This window comes from Crocodylus porosus, unplaced genomic scaffold (genome assembly GCF_001723895.1).
Source record: "Crocodylus porosus isolate Cpor-Errol unplaced genomic scaffold, CroPor_comp1, whole genome shotgun sequence".
In the NCBI taxonomy this organism is placed as follows: domain Eukaryota; kingdom Metazoa; phylum Chordata; order Crocodylia; family Crocodylidae; genus Crocodylus; species Crocodylus porosus.
In genome coordinates this window covers 86,543,542-86,567,858 of record NW_017728886.1, presented here as the reverse complement: position 1 = coordinate 86,567,858, position 24,317 = coordinate 86,543,542, and the positions used below count along the sequence as shown (strand labels likewise).

The 24,317-nt window shown below is 39.8% G+C and overlaps 1 protein-coding gene across 1 annotated transcript in view; it reads left to right on the top strand.

Moving 5' to 3' along the window:
• DPY19L1 (dpy-19 like 1) overlaps positions 1–24,317 on the top strand; it is an 86,525-nt gene that overhangs the window by 5,078 nt on the left and 57,130 nt on the right. Inside the window, exons 3-7 of the mRNA XM_019538528.1 lie at positions 6,166–6,190; positions 7,574–7,661; positions 8,408–8,545; positions 12,395–12,515; positions 14,414–14,507. Of these exons, the coding sequence (XP_019394073.1) occupies positions 6,166–6,190; positions 7,574–7,661; positions 8,408–8,545; positions 12,395–12,515; positions 14,414–14,507 (466 nt within the window). The remainder of the gene's footprint in view (positions 1–6,165; positions 6,191–7,573; positions 7,662–8,407; positions 8,546–12,394; positions 12,516–14,413; positions 14,508–24,317) is intronic.

Sequence of the window (24,317 nt, the reverse complement as noted above, 5' to 3'; positions counted from 1 at the left end):
ACCAGTTAAACCTTACTCTGAGGGTGTCCAACAAGAAGAAATTCTTCTTGATCTCAGAGAGACAATTAGTCAAACTGAAAACCTAAGAAACAGCTGTGTTGCAACCAGTGGCCAAGGGGATGGGCTGGGCAATGGGAAGCAAGAGACCTTTTAATTCAGTGGGCTAGCTTAAATATGTGGAAAGTAGGATATGCAAAAGCCCAGCCCCTGCAATGCCAGCTAAAAAATTACATTCTATTAAAATCTAATCCAAAAGTAAAGTCTCCAGGAATCGCTTTACTCCTAACTGTGTGCATCTTACATGTGCAGTTAATGTGAAACAATAAATTCGGAGCAGTTTGAGCTGGAATAAACTATTCCTGGGCACAGCATGTACACGGGACAACAACAATTTGAGCCAGGGGAGAGCAGTTTACACTAGGGCCACTCAACTGCTTGCTCTGGGTGGTGTTGGGTACTGGAGGGGCTGACTGGGGTACGAGGGTGCTGAAAGTGTGGAGCCATGTGGCTAGGCGGTAGGCAGGATTCTCCCCGTGGCTGAGCTGACTGGGTGCAATTTACACCTGTGGTCAGCATCTACACATGTGTTTAATCACTGTAATTGATAGTTTGTAGGGTCGGAAAGGACCTGAGTAGATCATCGAGTCCAACCCCCTGCCATGGCAGGAAAGAGTACTGGGGTCAGACAGCCCCAGCAAGGTGTTCGTGTAGCCTCCTCTTAAAGACCCCCAAGGTAGGAGCCAGCACCACTTCTCTTGGAAGTTGGTTCCAGATCCTAGCCACCCTGACAGTGAAGTAGCGCCTCCTGATATCTAGTCTAAATCTGCCCTCTGCCAGCTTGTGACCATTATTCCTAGTCACTCCTGGTAGTGCTTGGGAGAACAGGGACTCCCCCAGTGCCTGCTGGTCCCCTCTGACTAGTTTGTAACAGACCACTAGATTCCCCCCTCAGCCTTCTCTTGTGGAGGCTGAATAGGTTCAGGTCCCGTAGCCTCTCCTCATAGGGCTTGCCCTGTTCCCCCGATCATGTGAGTGGCCCTCTCCATGTTGTGCATATCCCTCTTGATGTCTCCGAAAGTACTATTTTACTGTGGTGTAAATTTGTGTACTGTGATTTAATAGTGTTGCATGTGTAGATGGTGATACTTTACTCTGCAGCTAGTCTATTCGGCAGTAAAGCAAATGTGTACATGTGGCCACTGACATGCAGGATCCTCTCAAACTGAAACTTAATAACTATTTAAAAAACATAACAACTTGAAACAACCATTAAATTAGGGATTAAGAATATTTTGTTCCACTGAAACTTTGGAGGAGATTAGGCAGGCAGCATGGAATATTTAGAGCTGAAATGTGTCATGACAACAGAACAGGCAGACAATTGAATCTTGAGGTGTAATTGCTATACTTATTTATTCTTATAAAACATCCATGCTGCTATAAATATTTCTGGTTTCATCAACATCTGCTTTATAGAAATACCTGACAACTTCTTTGGCTACAGTAATCTTTAAGGACCTACTTTCAAATTATAAGACACTTTAACTGGAAATAGTGTGCTGTGTTTGTTAGTTCTTTCCCCTAGAATATTTTCCCTCTGAAATTTCTAGATTTGAGTGCTTACCAGCCAACAGCTTTAGTCATCCTTGCTTTTAAAAAACTGATTACTATTAGTTTGTTTATTGGGAGTGCAGCTTATGGAAAATCTTAGAATCTTTCTCTCCTAAATATTTATAGGTTTAGCATCAATTGTAGGGAGCCCTTATTCTTTCCATTACATTTAAAGACAGAATTGTAGTATACTTTCTAGAATCTGTGAAGGTGTAAATTACCTACTTGGCATATCTACATGAGATACTAACTGTGCAGTAGCTGAAAAATACTGTGTTTATTAGGTTACTGCGCAGTAGTGTCACCTAAATGATATTAGCTAGCACTGCTGCGCAGTAGCTCCAGTTACTGCGCACTTATTTAGTACTCACTAATACAAGTACTAAATAAATACACAGTAACGCCTTGTGTAGCCATTTGCGCTCTAAAGTTTTATTGATTGTCATGATGACATCTTAGCCTTTGCTATTCTCTTGACAGATCAGTTTACTATAATGTGACTATATAAGAATGGCTTCTTTCGTTTATCATATTTCAGTCACAAAATTGTTTTGTGCTTTTTTCTAGTAGACTGTTTCTAGTATGTCATTTAGGTCTTCTTGAAATAGATTGTTTATATAGGATAAAATCTAGGTGCAAAACAATAAAATCTGAAATTAAAGTTGCATTTTGCATCATAATTAGGCCACATCCTAAGGGGGACAGGTGTCAGTATATTTAACTTTAAGTATGTGAGTTTTCTTAAGCAAATGAATAATTGTTCTAAGGTCAAGCATGTGTAAAAGGGCTTTAGGTATATATTCCAAATAAGAGCATGTATTTTCCACTTACATCCATGAAATTTGTCCAGACACACTAAAGTCAATGAAATTATTCCAGGCTCTGGCTAGTCCAGACCAGAATTTCTCCCATTATCTCTTGACCTGTAGATACTAAGGAAAGATTGTAACACAGTAGAAACTACTCCTTTTACATGCATATAATGAAGAGTGGCATAGTTGAAGCTGAATAAACATCTCTAATAAATTTCTGTAAGAACCAACCTAATTGAATGTATCCTCAGTTAATACCAATAATACATTAACTTCAGAAACTGATTTCAGTAGAACTTCTACATGATGAAAGAACACATTTTAAAATATTGCTGCCTTATGAAATATAGATGCTATTCTTAATGAAGTCAAGTGTGATTTCAATCCTTTGCTTTTAATATGTATGCTGTCAAAATTATCCTACATATTTAATGCATTGTAAAAAAATTACAGGTTGTCTCTAATTGTATGAATCTTTTCTCTTCATAGTTATCATTTTGTGGGCATGTTAGGTAAAGAGGCTTCTTTTTAAAGTTAGTGGGTCTAACTCTTTGTAGTCTGTTTGTTACACTACAGAATTTGTAACAGAATCTACTTTTGTCATGTAGTTGTGTTTCAGTATGTAAGCTTTCTTATTAAACATTCTCTCATGGTTGTGGAGAAAACCAAAAAATGTTTCTGAATATGAAATAGTGAAAAACTTGACCCTGCAAACAGACTGAAGGGATATCTAAAAGAGGGTGTGAACAGCTCCTTTCTTTAGGTTTTAGAGTTAAATGTGCTTAAAGTTGATGAATTAAATATTAGCTCTTATGTTGCTGACACAGCTAATATGATTACCCGGAGCTGTGCTCAGATTTTATTGTCTTCTCTTGCCATCAAAAGTTTCAGCCTCTTCACAAGATCATGTGTAAACAACATCAGTACAAAAACCTTTGACACTGCGGGTGTCAGAGGACCTGGGGGTTACAGTGAACAGTAAGCTGAATATGAGCCAGCAGTGTGCCCTTTATGCCAAGAAGGCCAATGGCATACTAAGCTCCATTGGTAGGTGTGTTGCCAGTAGGTCAAGGAAAGTACATAATTATTACCCTCTATTCAGAACTTACGAGGCCACATCTGGAGCACTGTGTTCAGTTTTGGGCCTGTCACTGCAGAAAGAACGTAGACAAAAATCAGAGAGGGTCCAGCAGAGGGCAACACAAATGGTGAGGGGGCTGGGGGACTGTCACAGGGCAGGGGACCCAGAAGCGGCCGTGATCTCTCCTGGTGCCCGCTACCGTGCCAAGCGGGTACCCTTGCACCCTCATTCCCGCCCGCCACGTCTTTGATGACAAAAGTATTAAAGGAGGCTGCCTTTTACACCCTTGAACACAGTACCCCTTGGCATACTCCTGCTGGTACCCCGCCTACCGATGATGCTGTGCACTCCTGCCACAGGGCTATGCGTGGCTCCTACCACCCCTAATACCACGCCCCAAGCCTCTCAGATGTCCTGGACGTTGTTGAGTCTATTCTTGTTAACGCTTACCCTCTCCGGGGCCTCTTATTCCCGATCACCCTCCCTGATCGGGAGAACTTCTGTTCTCGTGCTCATACCCTCCCTGGGCCTTGCTTGTGTGATTCCGGCCCGCACTGGGGCCTGTGTGCACCCTCCCTGGGGCTTATCCCGATACGATCTCCCACACTGGGGCCTTGCTCCGAGCTCACGCTCACACCCACACTGGGGCCTTGCTCAATAGGGCTCAGGCGGCCTTGGCCTTACCTGGCCCCCAGACCCTCTTTCTGGGTCCTACACCCCAGTGGGCTCCTCCCGATGCTGCCTACACTGGGGCTGGGGTCAGGACACCCCAAAACGCAGTGCCCTCTCTGACACCAGGAACCCCCCCACTACTGGGGAGCTCCCATGAGGCCTCCTCCAACCCCTACAGCCTCACCCAGTCCTCCGGTGTAAAACAAACAAAAATTATCAGCCAATTGGCCCTAACTCAAACCCAAGCCTCCTGGCTAAAACTCTAACCCTAAGTCATTTCCATCCCTGCCAGGGGTTCCTCTACCTGGTATCCTTGCCCATAAGCTGCTCAGGCCATCAGGCTTCTCAACTCTGCCTACTCTCAGCAGAGCTCTCTCTTCCTCAGCTGCCAGAAGGAAACTGCCTGCTTGGCTTCAGCCTAGGCTGTTTATATAGGCCAGGCCCTGCCCCCTTCCAGTCAGCTGACCCCTGTGGTTGCCCCGGCAACGCATACCTGTCCTTCTTTAGGAGCAGGCACTTCAGTGCCCTGCGACACACCTCCCCCCTTAAATTCATAACCTCGCTAGGAGCAGGGCGCAGAAGTGCCCTGTGACAGGGACATGACGTGTGTGGAAAGACTGAGGGAACTGAGCTTGTTTAGTCTAGAGAAAAGGAGACTGAGAGGAGACTTAGTAGTCTTCAACTACCCGAAAGGGGGTTTGAAAGAGGATGGAGTTAGACTGTTAGACTGTTCTCAGTGGTGGCAGATGGCAGAACAAGGAGCAATGGTCTCAAGTTGCAGCAAGGGAAGTTTAGGTTAGATATTAAGAAGATTTTTCTCACTAGGAGGGTAGTAAACCCTGGAATGGGTTACCCAGAGAGATGGTGGAAGCTCCATCCTTTGGGGGGGAACCCAGCTAGTCAAAGCTTTGCTGGGATGATCTAGTTAAGTCCTGCTTTGAGCAGGGGGTGGACTAGATGACCTCCTGAGGTCCCTCCTAGCCCTAACTTTCTAGGATTCCAGAGCATGACATTGAATGTAATGTGGGTTCTGTTATGCTGAATAATTTTTGTATGTAACCAATTCCACATGTGCTTGTATAAATCTCAGATGTATTACATTTAAAAGCATAGTATGAATTATGCTCTCCATCCTCTTTATTGTCCTTTTTTTTAAAGGACCAGTGACTGAAAGGACAGTCTTCTGGGTGGTGGAGGAAGAGTAATTTATACAATTATAAATTTCTATGACTAATATAAGGTTTTTCTATTTAAGAAAACTTTTTCAAAAGCAGTGTGTACTTACTGGCACAGATGCATTTCAGCTATGTTTTGTTTGCTGTCGGGGAGGGGGAAGGTAAATGTACGGTTTGTAGTCCTAGGCAGACTTGTAATTTTAGGTAGGTTTTTTTTCCTTAACATTATACACAGGTATTGTTTATGCTTGGATTTTCCTTTTAATTATTCTTTTTTTTTTTTGTTTTTTCTCTGGATTTTATACAGTACAAAACACCAGTAGTACAGTGTCTATAACTGAATGACTTGTGTTGCCATGTTGCTGTGTTTTGAAGTGTGCCATGTCAGAGTTGAAGGCTATGTTTCTATTAAACAGCCACTTTTTGGCATCTGATAGTGTCTATCCTCACTTTCTGAGTCTTCTGATGGTTGCCACAGTTCCTTCAGCAGCAGGTGCTTTCCCAGGGTACACTTTATGCTCTTGTGACACAGTTGTTGACTGTGGCCAGGTAGAATGGCCAGAAAGTGTGGGTGTGCATGTGCTCTTGTAATTTGGTGGTGGCAGTTGTTCTGGCACTGGTTTTTCTGGTAGCCTAGATAGGTGAGTGGGAGCATGGTAGAACAGGAGCATCTTGTGCCTTATTTCTGTGTACCAGAGAGAAACATGCTTCTGTACAGTATGTCTTAATCCTGATGACAATATATAAATTTGATTGTTTAACAGTGATGTCACTAAACTCTTTCTTCCTTTTTTTTTGTCTTTCTTCCTTACAGCTGCTTTTGCAGGAGTTTTACACTGGTAAGGTTACTTTTTGTTTGATGTCAATATGGTGGTAATAGTTCTCATTCATTTTTAAAACAACTTGAATTATCTCATTTGAATGTTACAAATGTGATAGACTTATTAATTATCTCCATACTTCTCTTTCAAAGGAGAACCTTCCTCTTTACAGGAATCACCTTTTTTATTTTTTTTCCCTTGGCTTGTAAGATTTCTCCAAAACTTTTTGACCAAGTGGCATTTCTCCTATATGGGTGACAGACACCTGCTGCTGGATTATGTTCCCAAAGATGGTCATTTTCACTGAATGGTAGGGGAAGAATCTCAATTGATTTTTCAGGGCCCTCCAGTTATCCTTTAGGTCCACCTTTAAATTTTGCCCGAGAAAGGAATGCTTGGATTTTGCATTCATTTCCATTTCTACTGCAGAAATTCACTGTCTTTCCTCTTTGGGTGGTGTTTGGGGTGTTTCCCATGTGTTGTTTGCTTATTACAAGCCTCTCTGAACCTTTTGCATAAGGCAGGATATACACCTTAAAAATATAGATAACTGCTTCTGATATACCTAATAATCCATATGCTCCGTCTTCCAACTCAACCCATTCCCTTCTAAGAGGAGCAATAACTGTGTTTAAAGAAAAAAAAGTGGGTACAGTAGTTCTAGTTAGGAGGGAAGTAGCTGTTCTGTTGCCATCACCACCTTCTTCAAAAAAGAAAGCCCAAAACAACACTTTTAGAACTGTAAAATATTTCTTGCAGCCTTCTCACCCCACAACACAAGAACACTGATATTTGGCCTACTTAGTTCCTTTTCTCTCCTTTCCTTGCCTGTATGGGAAGGGAGCCAGCACTCTTCCAGCCCTACATAGCATACTGGCAGAAGTCATATATTTACCCAATCAAAAGGGATTTTCAAGACATGTATCTTTATTTGTTGATAAACTTATCTTTTTATATTTTTATACTAATTTATAATTGACATAGAATACTTCCATTTCATTTCAGTGTCTGCATAATTTTTTTTAATCCATTCCATTAATTGATTTGGCAGGCATACTTTGCTATTTCCTTTCCTGAAGGACAAATGTGCTGATTTCAATAGTACTTAACTTTGATTTTTAAGTTTCTGCATTTCCTTTATTGGAGTATTGAAAGAGAGATGCTTATAAATTTGCATTTATATATTTTTCAATTAACACACTTAAAAGGGATTTTGTGAATGAAGGAGACTGGAATCTAATCAGATGTATGAGACCAGACTGAATTACAGCTGCATTAGATCTGCTGTGTTTTCCGATGTGCAAATGTGTACTAAGGAGTTCTTGGTTTGTATATATTGATACAGGTTTGTAAACTTCAGTTTAATTTTTGAGGCTTTATTTATTTATTAATTTTTTGCAGGTACCACATAACGACTATTTTTGAAAATGACCGTCACTTTTCTCACCTGTCAACGCTGGAAAGAGAAATGGCTTTTCGTACTGAAATGGTTAGATTTTTTTTTTCCTATTTCTCAACAATTTAAACAAAGTGGTATTTAGCCTGGATGCTTTTGCTTGCACCAAAATGATTGTGTAACTTCCTAAATTTCACAATGAGCAAAAATGGTGAGGCAAGAAAAAAAAAGCTCTGTAAGTAGCTTTATATTATATGATGTTTTTGAGGTACCAATATGTTGACTGATTTATAAACTGAGGGTGAATATGAACATAATTTTTATTGGATCTTCAAGGTTTTTTACTTCAAATGCATGGTACTATAACATTTATAAAACTTAAGATTTATATAAAAGGTATTTCAAATTAATATTGTTACAGAATTAAATACAAATCAGAAGTGGAAATTAACTCAGAGATAACTTTCCCTGGTACTGCAGTCTTATTCTGTACCAAGAATTGGAAAACACTGTATACTACATTGCTGTCTGGGACCTGTAAGGAAGCATTAACTTAAGCTGGTATTACCTGCAGTCTAAAAATGAGAGCATCTTTGTTTACAAAAAGTGTTTTAGCTAAATAGGGTATTTTACATAAGCTGTTTCATAACATTCTAGACCTCTTTTGAGACAAGTTTTTTTTTTTTTTTGGATGTTTTAAAGTAGTATTAACATGATGGAACCTAGAAGCTGTCTTACTGTTGTACAGAATTTCACTTAAAAGAAAGACTCTTGCATAGCGCAGTATGTTAGAAGGTACTGTTTGATTAATCACTATGAAATTTTTGTCCTCCCTGTAGGGTCTTTATTATTCTTATTTCAAAACTGTTATTGAGGCACCATCTTTTTTTAATGGAGTATGGGAAATGATGAATGACAGGTTAACCGAATACCCTCTGGTGATTAACACATTAAAAAGGTTCAACCTTTACCCAGAGGTAAGTTATGTTTTGAAAGAAAGGCCTGTACCAGTGAAAAAAATTCCTGGTTAACTTAACTTTAATATTTGTTTTAAAATGTAAGTGCTTCTATGTAGTGCTATAAAACAGAAAGAAATCTTCCCTGAAATATGCAGTCATTAATAACACTAAGCTTAAGTACTGTATTCTATTGTCCTGTCTTTCTGAAGCTGTTCTGCTGCACATTGTGATTTGTTTGCAACTGGCATTTACCTGATCCACAGCAAGCAGGTGGCAGTCAAACTGGCATTTTTCATATCTTAATTTTTCTTACTCTGTAGTTGCAATCTACTTTTATTTTTTTCCTGTTCGTTTTTTGCCTCCATTGAAAGAGTGCGAGGCTGATGTTGCTTGCTTTTGTGCATCACCAGGTCTTTAATAAATGACTGACTTGGTAGGTAGGGTATGTTCATATGGATGCTCTCCATAAGAACTACATCTAGGATTATTATCGTATTGTTTTCTCTGGGCTTGATGCGTCTCAGTGGCACCTGTTAGCATGTGTGCAGTGCTGCATGAAGGTGGCTCAACTACTTCTAGTTTGGCAGGTAGCATGTGGGGACCAAATGCACAGTGCCTGATGACATAATTAATTGAGTGATGTAGATGTATCCTACAGAAAGTAATATTTGCACAACTCTTATGCTGAAAAGAGGAAACATTTAAGAATTTTAAGTTGATTTTTCTCTTCTGAGTGTTCATGGCAGAGTAAGAAAGGAAACATGAGGTTATCTGGGGTTATCTGGCTTGCATTTGTGTTTCCACTGGCAAAATTTGCACTGATTTAAAGGGAGGGCAGGGTTTTTCTTCCTGTGAATAATGCTTTTTCCCCAATTGTCTCTATTGCATCACTGGTCTCATTGATATGAATCTCAGGTGTGTTGTTAATGCACTTTTTTCTTCTAGTCCAGTTAGCTGTTTTGTTATGGAAATAGGAAAAGGATGGCTTTGTGGTTCAAGTACAGATCTGAGTCAAAGGTATGGTGGGTTTTACCATATCTTCTTGCATATAATATAGACCTTTATTCTTCTCCCAAAAATGTTGGGTGTGTGTATTAAGCAGGAAAGCTGTTTTATTTGCTGAGGAAGAAGCATGTCTGGAAACACCTTGTATGCCATGTAGCTGCCAAGATGGCTCCCACTTGTTAGGCTCGGTAGGTTTTTCTGTTGCCTGTGCAACGGTCTGGGGCCTAATCATATGTAAAATAGAGTAAGTCCTGGGAACACAATGTGTCTAGGAACTGTGGCATCCCAGGAGACAATCTGGGTGAGGTAGTAAGCATCTTCTGCCATGCCATAAAGTTCCTGTTGCCTCATAAAATAGTCCTGAAAACACAAAGGGCACGTCCACACATGTAAGCATGTGTGCTTGCAGCAGCACAAATTTGTGCTGGAGATTTGTGCCTGGGCACTCATGCCTGAATGTGCACTTTGGTGTGGGGCAAGTTGTGCCACTTGAGACAAACTGACCCTGCCCAGCTATTCCTGGAGCTGCAGCCAGGGGGAACTGAAGGATGGGGCCAGCACATGTGCTGGCCCCAGCAGTATAAAAAGCTGCCCTGGTGAGGAGCTAAGGGCTACTTGTTCTCAGCAGTTTCTGAGGCCCAGCCAGTTGACATATGGGGAAACTAGCCCCCCATGCCAGCTGAGCTGCTGCAGCAGCTGTGACCTGGAGTGTCCCCTGCAGCAGTCGGCAGTGTAGACTGCTGTCTGACTATGACCTGCTGTCACATGTGACAGCATCTGCCCCCTTGGGCCTGCAGCCCCTGCAGCCCCATGGCAACATGCATGCAAGACCTGGCTAGGGACTGCACAGTTGCCTGGGCTGTGGCATGAGCACTGCAGCACAGCTGTCTGCACCTCTGGGCCAGCTGCCAATGGGCTGTGGCTGCACAATTGGCCTTTGTGCGGCACTGCTGCCAAGTGTGCCCCTGCCCTGCCATCTGGGCAGCTGTCACCTGGAAGATGTTCTCAGTGTGATGGCCTACTTTAAACTGTCAAAGCGTGTCCTCCTGGCCCCAGATGACCGGGAGGTTAGCCACCTTATTTGCCCTTGCCCTCCAGCTGCGTCCCTGGTGCCAGCCCAGGGCAGGTTCCTCTGACTGGGTTCTGCCGCTTGCCTCCCTAGCATAAAAATTTCAAATTCTCTGATTTAAAAAAAAATTCCAAATTTACTCTTTAAAATACCCCCAAATCTGTGTTCTTCCATGATTAAAACAAAACACAACTCTCTCTTTCTTTCTCTCTATAGATATATATGAGAGAAAACTCCACTCTCATATAGATATGTGAGAGAGATGAGTTGGGCAATGTTTTATTAATATATTTACAAGATTAAAGCAGTTTGGAAGCCTACCAGTGCTTCTATAACCATAATAAAATAAATTCTAAATATCTATTTGCTTTAGTCTTTGCTTTTGGTTTTTTATCATAGAAAAATCAGAGTTCCCTAGGCTAACCAGGATGTGGGGACAGGTGCCCCTGCAGCCACAACTCCTGCAGGGAGGTCTTATCCTGTCTGGCAGCTGGGCATGCAGATTATGAGATGGAGGGGGTGGGGTTTGCAAGGGAGAGGGTTGCAGGACTGGGGTGTAGTGCGGTGGGGACGTGTGTGTCTGGGGTGGGGAGGGGGTGGTTCATGTGAGGGTTGTGTGTAGGATGTGGGGGGGGATGTACTGTGTGTAGGTGGCAGGATTTGAAGGGGGCCACCACACATCTGCCCCTGCCACCCCCTGTGGCAGCAGCAGCTAGCTGAGCCATGTCTGTTACAGCACAGCCTCGTGGTGGCATGGCGCAGCCTGACCCATAGTATGTTCATGGCAAACAATCTAAAACTGGTTTGAGACACCACAACAGGCACATGCACACTCATCTGGACATGCCCAAAGTGTCCAGGAAGTGTAACATCCTAGGAGATAACGTCATGACTCTGGAAAACCTTTTTTCTACATTCTATCTTCCAGAACAAAGTGTATGTTTTACTTAAAGGTGTTTGTATGCAAGAAAATATGGTATTTTAGGTCAGCTAGGTTCTTGTGTGACAGTGAGCAAAGCATGTTTATGTCTCAGTTTCTCCGTCTCTAAAATAAGGGTAATAGTTCTGATATCAGGTGTTCAGACTCAATTCATTACTACCTACAAAATCTATTAAATTGGATTGAAGGTGACATTGTGGAAGTGTGGTCTTATGTTACATTCTGAACTCCTTGCTTAGAAAATTCTGCTTACCTTAGAGGTGCAATCTCATGGTTCAGGCCATTGCCACTGCTCTGATCAGTCCAAGAGGTATCTTATCCTGTTCCATTTTCTCACTGTGTTCCAAACAGACCACAGAGTTCATCATGGCCACATAGATGCACATTCAATATCAATAACTGAGCTGTGTGTTAACTATCCCTTTGTAAGCACCTGGGTAGATGGTTAGTGGAGCATGCATAGTGTAACTTGGATACATTATTTAGAAGATTGTTTTCTGTATGCCTTCTGAGTAATATTTGTAACCTTCTTGGATATCTGCTAAGAGCTCCTAACATAAAATGTTCAAATATATCACATTTCTCCATGGTTTTGAATACTTTAGGTTGATGGGATAAATAGACTCCTACACTTAAGCAGGGATAATGTTCAGTCTGTACTGATTAGTAGGGCTACATTATGAATCATTTCCCAAATGAATGAATCATTTTCTAAACTGCTTAGGTTATAGAAGGTTGAAGATACCTTAAACTGTCAGAAACTGGTAGAATGCTATGAAAGGCTCTTTTGGGCATTATACTAATCACAGACAAATTTTCTTGTTAGAAAATTCAAATCCTGTTTTCTACACAGGTGGTCCTAGCCAGCTGGTACCGCATATACATAGCAGTAATGGATTTTCTTGGTATTCAGACCAAGACATGCTGGACTGTAAACAGAGGAGAAGGGCTTAGACCAATTGAAAGCTGTGAAGGTAGGATTACTATCCCCCCACCACATCCATCCAAGCATATATTTCTGGTTTTGTGCATTTCAGAAGCATTGATGTTCAGGTGTTTTATTATTGGCTCATTTTCATTTTTACATGCGTATGTTTTAGCAAATCTGCAATGTGTGAAAAGCATGGAAGAGGAGCTTTTAAAGGTGAGATTCTGCTCCATGTGTCTTAGAGTCACAGCACAGAACTTTCATTTTAGGAAGATGCGGGGGTAGACTAAGATGATTTTGCCACCTCTGAGTTTTTGTTTCTTCTAAAGCCTGAAGTGCCTTGTACACAATTTTGCAGTTGTCTAATTTTTTTATAGCAACCCTCCTGGAGTGCCGTATTAAAAAAACAACTTCAGATTTAATATTTGATCTTCCCTTTGCATACTACCCCGTGCCAAAACTTGTTTCGAGAGGTCTCAGAAAGGAGCTGTAATGCTTTCTTCTGGAATGATACCACTGGGAGAATCCTTTTGCAGCTAACTTTCTGGGTATTCAGACTTTTAAAGAGGAACCTGACTGGATGTGAGGACTTCACATCTGTTGTGATTTATTGCCAAGGTTGGATGTTCATACTTCTACTCTGTGCTATTACAAATCTGGAGAAATGTACTGACTATTAGCTTGTAAACTAGATACTGTCATAAAAAAATTCATTGGCAATGGAACATTCTGTTGATTTTTGTAATGAAAGATGTCTTTTACACATATAAATACAAATACATTGTAGAATTATATTTCTTTTTGTCACTTAATTTAAAGGATTGAAGCAATCTTAATATTTCACTGTTTTTAATCTACATAAAGAGTTTAAGTACTTTATTCAGAATCTCGGCTGTTTTCATTTGACAGAAGGCCCTGGCTTTTAATAATAGAATATTAATGCTTCTCATTCTTCTATATTGGGTAACCCCTCCACCTAACAGTTTTTCAGCATATAATAACTTTTGCAGACCCACATGTCATCTTTTCCTTGTTAATCTTTGAATATGGGCTGCCTGTATTGCAAATCATTTTGGGAAGGTGGGAAGTTTATAAAGAGGTGATGTGCATAATGAGGAATAGAAGAATAAGGGGTACAGAAAGACCAGGATCATTAGAGTAAGTATTGGTGGAGGATCTCAAGGCTCCTTATAAAATAATGGAAGGAGAACTTTGGTTAAAGGGTAAGAGAAAGAATAGTGATTTTGAGAAGGTTTAAGAAGAAAAGGGATCACCAGGCAACTGTTTAAAGGGATACGGTAAACTTGAAATGAAGTCTGAAAGTATTGTCAGTGCTACACTTACTCATGACATACCCTACTGACTTACGTGGTTTTACAGTACTGCTTTTTTATTTTGAAGTGTTTTCCCTTTATCTATTAGTGTGACACACAACCAGTATGAATAAAAGGGGAAACTGAGTAGCAGTATGATGAATCTGAAAGCATCTCCTTAAAATGGGGTAAAGTGAGATACGCAGATGACAAATATTTATTTTGATCACAGGAAAGTGGACTTCTGTGTTGGAAACGTGTGTCTGGGTTGGCTGAGTTACCTGAACCAAAAATGGGGAAAAAATAGAAAATAAAGATAACATACAGATACTACAGTAGAAAATAGGCTTTCCCTGCCCAGTAATAGTACTCTGTGTACAGGAGACGCAAACAGAGGATTATGACTCTGTTTCTCTTATTGCTGGGGGTACATTCCTCTTACTGACTCTCCTGGTGAGCTTGGTGATGATAAGCAGTCAGAAAATTTAACTCTTGCTTTGCTCCTTTCTGTATACATGCTGTTATGCTGATGTGTTCGCTAGAATAGATAAGCATATAACATGATATACCTTGTCTTGTTAGTTTAGTTTATTTTGGTCAATGTATGTATTAATTGCTGTTTGTTTCCAAGGATTAGGTGACCCGGCTTCTTTTTATGTTGCTGTGATCTTTCTTTTAAATGGAGTAATGATGTCAGTGTTCTTCTTATATGGGACATACCTAAGGTAAGAACATTGAGCACCAGTCTTTTTAAGCGATAACAATCGTTTGTGCCTTTAGTTAAACTGAATGGTTCTTCATATGTTCACAAAAACTATAAAGTAAAGTGCAAGTGATTATTATTTTTTCCTCCAGATTTCAAGGCGGTAGTATTTGGAAATCAATATGTAGTGTAATACCTGTCTTTACAGTATCTGACAGTATCATGACATCATGGCTTCTCTTTAAATTTTACAGTTTTAATTTTACCTCTGACTAAAAGTACAACTTTCATCACTCTATAGCTACAGTTGTAAGGCACTCCTTGCTTATGAAAAAAGAAATTATAATATTTTTAATGAAAACATAACCAGTTTTCTGCTTCTTGCTATGTATTTCCGTTTTTATTTACACTATCAATAAGCATAACCAAAATGCCCTTTCCAACAAAGTGTTCAGGAGAAAAACAGAAGCATAAATGTGTTCTCAGTGCCCCCTTTTATTTTTGTAGGGCTGTCATGCACATTTTTGGGAGGAGAGTGCATTGCCTTAAATTACAAAACGGTGTATCTGTGTTTTTCCTCTATCTTCTTTTTTTTTAATATGTCCTGGTTGTTAGGTTTTTGGGTTGTTGGTTGTAGCCGTGTTGGTTATTAGATTTTCAAAGTTAGAAGATCCATATCGTGGATAAAAACTAAATGTAGCAGTTCAAATAGGGAAGTTTAGTTCAGCTGATATTTACAGGGATGAGGGTGGCCTTTCTTGTGCCTGAGTAGTGTGCATCTGTTTTCCCCCTCCCCACTCCCACACATTTTTTCTGTTAAATCATCAAATGTTACACGTTTTGTGACAATAGATTACCTTTATATATACTAAGGATGCCTATTGTACAGCAGGCTATTTGATGTAGAATCCATATTTTTGGTAAATGTCACACACACACACCCATGATTGTCCAAAATACTCAGTAGTTTTCCTCAGTTACATTGTGCTGCATGAATCAATCCTTAAAAAAAAAATCAAGTACTGAAATTATTTGCATTTAAACATAACTCATGTGTAGTCCGATGAAGATAAATAACGTAAAGCCATATGTTTGAAGACCTAAGCCAACTACTAGCTATCTAATAAACTTTTGAAGAAACCTCTTAGGAAGTTATATTATTATTGGTATGTAAGAACTCTTATTCTTTTTTCTGAAGCATTTTCAGACAGAATACCAAATTCTGACAACCAGCAATCTATTATGTTTCTTTGCTTGTTCTTATAATCCTTGACTACAGGGAGACTGGAGAGGTTTGGACATCCCCATGAAATATGAAGGGAAACAAATCAAAAGGCAGCACAGACATTTTGATGCATTTTAACATTGTATTGTCCTAGTTCATTTAACTTTTCGTGATGGCACAAACTGAAGGCATCTCCCTTGCTATTGCAAACAGTTGTAATATTAACATTTTTAAATTTATAAGAAGTTTATGGAGGTCTGTCTTAAATTAGTTAAGTGATTTACACTGCTATTGTAAGGCTGTTTGAGAACTGCGCTCCTACAATGGTTATACTCTTCTAATTTCCAGTCTAAATTTGTTTGTGCTAAATTTATTCTGATTTGTTCTTGTGTGCCAGCATTACCCTCTGGTTTAAATAGATAATCTCCCTTTCATTGTTCACCCTATTTTAGAGAGAGTGCATTCTAAACCCTCATCGTGTTAGGTTAAACAAGTTGCATAATTTTTAGTCTCTTTACTACTGTGGCCAATGGATGAGGTAAAATTTCAAAATCCCACTAAGCCATCAGAAGTTTACCTATCTTATTAGCCAGTTTTGCTCGTCATATGTAGCGGTATACAGAAACTTTCCTTTAGGATGCTCCAGACTTTGAAGATCTTGGCAGGAATCTGTTGACATTGTTTTCGCTTTCCTAGCAATCTGATCAAAACCATTGTCTTGCATTGCTGCTTTTAGAAAGGGCAGACATTTGGATGTTGGAAGTGCTGGTGTAATCTTAGGAATTTTCAGTCAATATGTTCCATTTAGCCAAACTAATAGTTCCTTCATCCAGAGCTGACATGGCCAGCTGACGTGTGGCATGTGGCCAGCTGAAGCTTCAGTGTTTCTTTAATGTAGAAGAATCCAAAGTAGGATTTAATTAATAAGTCTAAGACTCAAAAATCTGAAATTTAGTTTCTGTCAACTGGAGGGTGAAATCTTAATTTTTTTTTTAATTTTGTACTTGTATTTCAGTATTATTAGCATGATATTTGATCAAGAGGTCTACAAGGGGTGTGGTGTAGTTCCTTCCCCCCCCACTTTTGTGAGCATGTATGTTCTCTTCCTTTATCTCTTTCACTGCTACATGGCACTATTGCCATCAAACAACACTGTGAAAACGCCCCTGCAACCTAACATGGTGTGGGCAAGTCTACATGTTCATTAATGCTCTGTGATTACGGTGCATTAAGCTTAGCACCTGTAATGACAGGTACTAGCCAGCATGCTCTGTTAACCGGCATGCTGGCTTGTAAGGTAAAAGCGAAACCAGAATTGCCCACCATGGCACTTCTGGTTTCACCGACCCCTACGGCCTGGGGCAAAGCAGCATGCGCTGCTGAGCCCCTACGGCCTGGGGGAAAGCAGGCTGTATGGGGCCTGCCTCCCTGTCCTGTGGGAGGGGTAGCGATGTGGCGGGAGAAGCGGTGGCCTGAACAGGCAAAGATGTCTGTTCGGGCCTCTCAATTAACCAACATATTTTGTTATCCGGCACCCCCCATTCCCTATGGGTGCCAGATAACAAAGCTTTTGCTGTACTAACTTAACGTGCCATAATCAGCGCTACTGTGCTTAGTGTAGACGAATTTTTTTTGTGATGTTGCTGTGCATTAGATTAAATCTACTATGTATTTATTTGTACAGGCTTTGCCCACCATGCTAATGCACAGTAGAATTAATCTACTGTGCTCAAAGCACCTTGTGTAGATGCATCCAGCATGTTTTTCCCAGAAGCAGTTAACCAGATATTCTTCGCTATTTTGTGCTTCAGTATTCTGATCTCTTCTCGTGAAGTAAACTAATGTTCCCCGTAGGCTAATATAGTGCTACAGCATGCATAATACAATTAATGTTTAGGATATAGGACTGCATCACTACATTGTTTCCTGTTAGCATATTTCTCAAACTATATTCCCCTTAACTTAAATTTATACTCTTTGTTTTTCAAATATAAGAGTTTTGTTTCTTTTTTTTTGTTTATTCTTGTGTTCTGATCTTGATATTTTTGTATTAGTAGAAGGGAAAGGTTATATGTTAACTGCAGCAGTGAATAGTTCTGTGTATTTACCATGGTGATTGTCTTAGCACCCAGTTGGTATGTTTTAATTATCTTAAGTTGTACCCGGAACTCATTGATTCTGCATGACCTCTTTATTTTTCCTGGGTGAAAAATCTTGCAGTATTTATCTAGTCTTTTTTTTAAATTTGGTTACTTCTGCCCATATATTGCTAAACAGCTTTATTCTGTTGTCCTTTTTAGCCTTAAAAAATAACAGTAATTAACTTTTTGAGAGTATTATGTTTTCTTAATGTCGTAATTTTTGTAATTTATTTTTTGCTTACAGATTTTGTTTTACTTGGTAGGCTTATATTCTTGTAAACAGGGAAGGAAAATGAAACCACTTATAAAAAAGAAAAAAGATAATTAGCATGCATACATTTACTGGCTAGTTGAGTTCACCAACATGTAGAAATAAAAACATAGGGTTACTTCCTAATAAACTTAAACATTATTAAAAATTTATCTCAACTAAGTCATAGATCTACTTTACATAAGTATTTCAGGTGAAGCTGAAGCCGTTATTGATGTGGAATTTACAAAAGTATTGAAACTTTTTCAGTAGTTTTCCTTTTACAAATAACAGAATATTTAATATTCTATCAAATATACTGCGTAAGAGCAGAAAGAACTTTTATTGGGTGAATCCCAGCTTTGAAGTAGAGAAAGATACGGCATTCAATGCAAAGGAAAAATTTCTGTGAAATTCTTTCTGTGGAGTTCAGCCTTCAGGAGTTCTTGGGCTATCATGAAGAGGGAACAGATGGTTTTCTGGCATTATGCTCCTCTGTAATGGGGGCTATCCCAGTGAATTTGTCTGGAAAAATGTTGCTAAAGGTAGCAATTTAGTATTCATGCCTGCCTATCCCATCATAATAAATAGCTATTTTTGTGTAAAGTTCCTATCTGTTCTGAGGATTTTAACAACTGTTAACTGAAGAACATGCTATGAACTTAATTGCTAGCTTGCAAAAATTATATTTTTAATATCAAAGTCATATAAGGACAAAATAAATTTAGAATAATTTTTTTTCAGAATTTCAAAACTAATGTACTAGAGGCAAGGGCCTTTTTTGGTGGTATCTTTATTGTACCAAATATATAGGTTGGGAGAAATGTTAAACAGCCTTTTTGGGTATAAAATATGCTTCTGGTCTGTGCTATAGACTGTCATGTCTACAACAATATTCTAGTCCTACCAAAACTAATACAAACAGTATTAGTATAAAAAAATTTTAAAATCTTGAACTCCAGAACTAAACCTTCCTGTGTCTTGGACACATTATACATTTCTACTTCTAAACTATGGAGTAGTAAAAATGTTTTTATAGTGAGATAGTAACAACCTATACAACAACATGAGAGCACTTCTGCGGTAACTTCGTATTTCCAGCAAAGTATAGCATACTACCCAGTTTCTTGAACTTGTTCTTGTGTTTTAAGACTAAAACAATGAGTCTGTTTGCTTTGTTGCCATATTTTAAAGTTTTCAGTATAATATTCTCCTGCTATAAAAGTAATATTTTAGTTCTTACCTCCCTTACTTTTCCCCAGACATTTCATGTGGACATGGTCTTGGACATAAACTATCAAATGCATTTGTTAACTTGCTTAATTACAGCCCTTTTTTTTGGAAATGAACTTGTTAGTGATGTTAGTTAATTCTATAAAAATGCAGTGATCAGTACTCCCTGATACTCTTGAGATGAGTTATTTTTGTTGTTTGTATCAGCTCTGCAACGCTAATCTGTGGTGTCAGGAGCCTGTTACATTTCAAAATAAGTGTTCTCAGCTGAAATAATTTTCATGTTAGATACGGCAGGGTTTTTTTGCTAATTAATGTGCACTGTTTTGAAACCTCAGTTCTTATGAGCATTGGCAGTTTCCCTGTGATATAACAGGTTTAAACATATTCATTTGAGGTCCTCCTATATTTATACAGTGCAAGAGTGCTTTAGGCATTATGCCGGATGTGGCCATCCCTTCAAATTCTTCTAGCCCAGTGGTTCTCAAACTTTTTTTTTCACGGACCACTTGAAAATTGCTGAGGGTCTTGGCAGACCATTTAATAAACTTATTTCTGTTCTACAAATCAAAGCACACAACTCATATTTTAATATCGGTAGTCTTACCTTTCTAATGTGATGGATATGCTTGTTTTTTGAGCAAAGTTCTGGGGAGTCTGGTGTGATGTTTGTCAGCTTTAGTTTTAAGTCACCTTTCTGTGGACCACCTGAATGGAGCTCGTGGAATAGTGGTGGTCCGCGGACCACGGTTTGAGAACCTTTGTTCTAGCCATAAACTATATCTTGATGTGCCTCAGACCTGCAGGGCACAGAACTGTGTATGTCCCGAGACAGTGTCCCAGAGCCAGTGCTCTGTGTACAGTGCCCCAGGTTAGGTAATAATTTGTTAAATTAAGTTCTTCAGGAGATGCATTCAAACTGTTTGGAAGCTGTATGTGGTCCACAAACCAGTTTGGCTGCTCTTCTAATATATAGTGAATATGCAGTATGACCTGAATTGTTCCACTTGTATACTGCTGTAACTCCACTGAAACCACTGGATATAACTTCAGTTGAATTACTTTGGATAAGTGAATTGTTGATAGCACAATGGATCTATTCAATTCTTGTGCTGAACTAATGAAATTCTTAGAAACAAAGTTCAGCATCATTAGTATTTCTGCTGCTAGATAACTGATTAATTGTAACTTCTCTGACACTACTTTAGCTGTAGCAGCAGAATTAAAGGTTTCCTTATTCATCCTGAGTTTAAGATGCAGCATCAGAGAAATGTACATTTTATACAAGGAATAAAGTAATCCACTTGTTAGGAATTTAATCGCAACTTTGGTTCTGTTTGGTTTCTAAGTACCAGGAATCATTGACATAAAAATGTTAATACTGAAATTCATTTGGCTGCATTGTTATTGTTGTTTCTCTAATCCCCTAGGTGGCAACGTTTGAATTATCTGTTGTCTCATTTTCATATACATACTTGGAAAAACTGTGGCCTTGCACCTTTTTTGCTTCACTTCCAAGTTGAGAATTTACGTGTTGAACTTTGAACACAAAATCTGATGTTGTACTTCTGTTAGTTTTATCTTATAAGATTCAGGGTATCAAATATTACCAAAGAGAACTTTAACGTACTTTAATACATACAGAAGTATCTATGCCATTACTTTTACAGAATTTAAGCTTTCTTTTAAAAAGTGCAGGATTTATGGTTGCAGAATAAGCTTAGGGGGGTTTTACAGACTGATTTTACTAAGAATGCTGCTGTTGTTCATCTCCAAGACGCTTTTGAAGCTTGTGTAGATAAGAGTCTCTGTCCAAAACTGGGCATAATTTAAAAATCACCTGCCGTTTCTTATAGTTCTTAAAACTAGAAAGTATTCAGAAGCTTGGATGCAACAATGAGACTGATGGGAGGACATAAAGTGGAGATTAGGAGGTTTGTGTGTACAGTAATGAGGATGTGCTCCTTATAACTGAGGAGGCTGTGGAATGAGGCAGAAAATAGCGAGACATTGGCTTGTAGGAGCCAGGGGCGTTTTTTTCTCTTCAGGAGCAGACTTCCCTGCTCTTGTTTGCTAGATGTTTATTAGCTTGAGGCTTCTTAGGAACTTGGGAAGCGTTTAGGAAGGCTGGGAAGAAGCATCTTGCCAGTCGTCAGGTTTGAAGGATAGGCTTGAATAAGTAATGGGTTGCAGCTTGAATTCTTATAGGTGTGTCAGACATTGTGTTTTGCAGAAGTCTTTTTATGTTGCAGACTATGAAGATTTCAGTAAATTATCCATATCTTGTGCTCTTTTGTTTGAAATGGGCAGAAACAGGATCTCTGTTTTGCTTTCCGTGAAGACACCTTTAAGGTAGCACCGGGTATCCTGTTCAGCTATCCAAGGATTGATACAATGTTTAAAAAACAAACCAACCAACCTTACATGTCAAACCTAAAGAACACTTCCCCATTTTAACATCATTGCTTTTGTGTTGAACTCCATTATATTAAATAGAGTATGTTGGTTGCAAACAGAAGTGCAAATAAAATTTATTGTTCTCTGAACTGAAAGTTTCAGCTGAACTATGTTTTCTGCATACAGGTTTCCCTCCCAACCATGGAAGTTAGGTTCCGGAAAGTTCCTGTGGCTGGCAAAACTACAGTTGGTAAAACTAAAGGCTTATGGGATAAATGGAGTTAGGGGCTTGAGTACTGTACAGTATAGTGTATAAAAATCATTTTTACTTATCTTTAATACATGGGGTGGTCAACCAGGTGTAGGCATACCCCTAGGTGTACTTAGGCAGGTTATAGGGGTATGTGCCGGCAGGCGGGGACAGAACACACCCAGGGCATGGTGGCAGCGTCATCCCCAGTGCATTCATCTCTTACCCGGGGGAGGGAGAAGAGGAAGGGGAGGAGAGGAACGCGCCGGCTGGCCCTGCGCAGTATACTGTGGCGCTTCCCGGCCCCTACCTGTCTGAATGATGAACAAGGAGATCCCCATGCGGCTTCTCTCTTCCCTGTCATGCCAGGTTTTGGGGGAGGGAAGCAGGGCGGCAGGGAACAGCAGTCTTGGCCAGGCTGGGTTGTGGTACAATCCAAGCCCAGTGGCAGCAGGAGCTGCACGCCCACACACGTGGATGACCCTCTGGGCTCAGGTTGTCCCATGACCCAGCCCAGCCGGGGCTGTTGTCTCCTGTTGACCTGCTTCCCTCCCCTGTGACCTGGCACGGTAGGGAGCAGAACAGCTGTGTGGGAATCTCCTCTACTGCTGCTGCTCACCCTGTGTTTCCCTGGTGACGTGCAGGGCTGTATTAAGGGCAGCAGCATGGGGCTGCACCCCTCAAACTAGTGGCAGGCACAGGAGGCACGTTGCTGGGGCGGCGCGGGGCAAGGAGATCCCCATGTGGCTTCTCTGCTCCCTGCTGCACCGGGTCATGGGGAGGGGGGAAACCAGGCAGCAGGGAACAGTGATGAGCGGGCACTGTGAGTAGGGCAGCTCCCTGCACTTGTGTGCACCTCTGGCAGGGCTGGGGCCATCTCTGGCTGGGGGAGCAGGGGCTGTGGCAGGGGGAAGGAGAGGCAGAGCAGGGCCAGGGGGTTGGCAGGCTGATGTGCAGCTGTGGAAAACTGGTTACTCAAAACGATACCGTAGTAGCCAGTATGGCATACAGAATATTAACTATAGATAGTCAAAACCGTGGTTGGCGAGGGAAACCTGTAGTCATTTGTAAATATGTAACAAGCTTGTTTTGAGTCTACTTCTAAGGGAAAACTATTCCCAGTTTACTTTATTTAGCACTTACAAAGCATAGTTCACCTTCTGAATATTTTGTCTTGAACAAACCATGTTATTTTCATAACATTTCAAGGGGCAGACATTTCTAAGTATACTGACTAGTAAGTATTATGTTAAAAATTCTAATTAGGTGTTTTTAGCCCTTAATATAGGTTTCATTACTGCTACCTTTATCAGGGAACCATAACAGTTTATAAACTACTGAACATGCTGAATAGATTTTGTTTATGTTGAGGGCTTAATTTTTGGCAAGCAACTACTTTTTATGTGCAGTTACATATGCAAATGATATTTTGATGTATTTACATGTGTAAGTGTCTGACTTGTAATCCAAATGTAATTTGATTTCTGGGCCTGTAATTGCTGCGTTGCAAGAGGCTTCAGCAGTTTGTTTAGGGAAGATTGTGTCCGAAAATGCACAGAAATGAAAGAGGTAGCACTGGCTTGTTTTTAATTCCTTCCATAGCTCTCCTGGTCATTCAGTGTTTACTACATTAAATAGTTTATATACTGAATACTTTGAGATTTACCAGTATTTTATATTGTAAAACACTGTCGTGTTGTTGTAAAAACCTTGCAGATAAAAAAAAAAAAAAAGGAGCTGTATCTTATTACTTAGTCCTCCCCTTTCCCCTCGCCCACGCCAATCCATCACTAATAATAAGTATTTTCTTTCTACTCAAAAAAAGAAATACACGGGCCACTTTAGTACATTTTAAATTTACAGCATACTAAGAAATTGCACTTTGTTCTTGTTTTGACTTTTGACTTGGTACAATTTTTATCTCTTTAGGCTCCTAAGTTACTGGTAAGAGAAAATAACTATCAACAGTTTTATATTACTTTTCACCACTTTCCTTTTAACCTTATCCATAGTGTATTTCAATTAGAAAAGCTAAAAAGAATGTTCTTAATAAGGTTTCAAAGTCAAATACTTGAAGTTATGAAACACCACAGTTGAAGTGGTTTTGTGTAATCCTAAAGTAGTTCTGAGCATGCTTGTGATGAGCTGGAATTACCTGATCATACTTGTCCTTGTCCTACTACAAAGGATCCCATCGCATTTAGAGCACTGGATGTGCTGTGCTTAGCAAAAAAGGTGGCAGTTATTCCATATATATTTTTATAATAGAATAATAGAAAATTAAAAACAAATAATAGAATCATAGACACAGTCTAGCTCCATCCTTTTTGTAACAA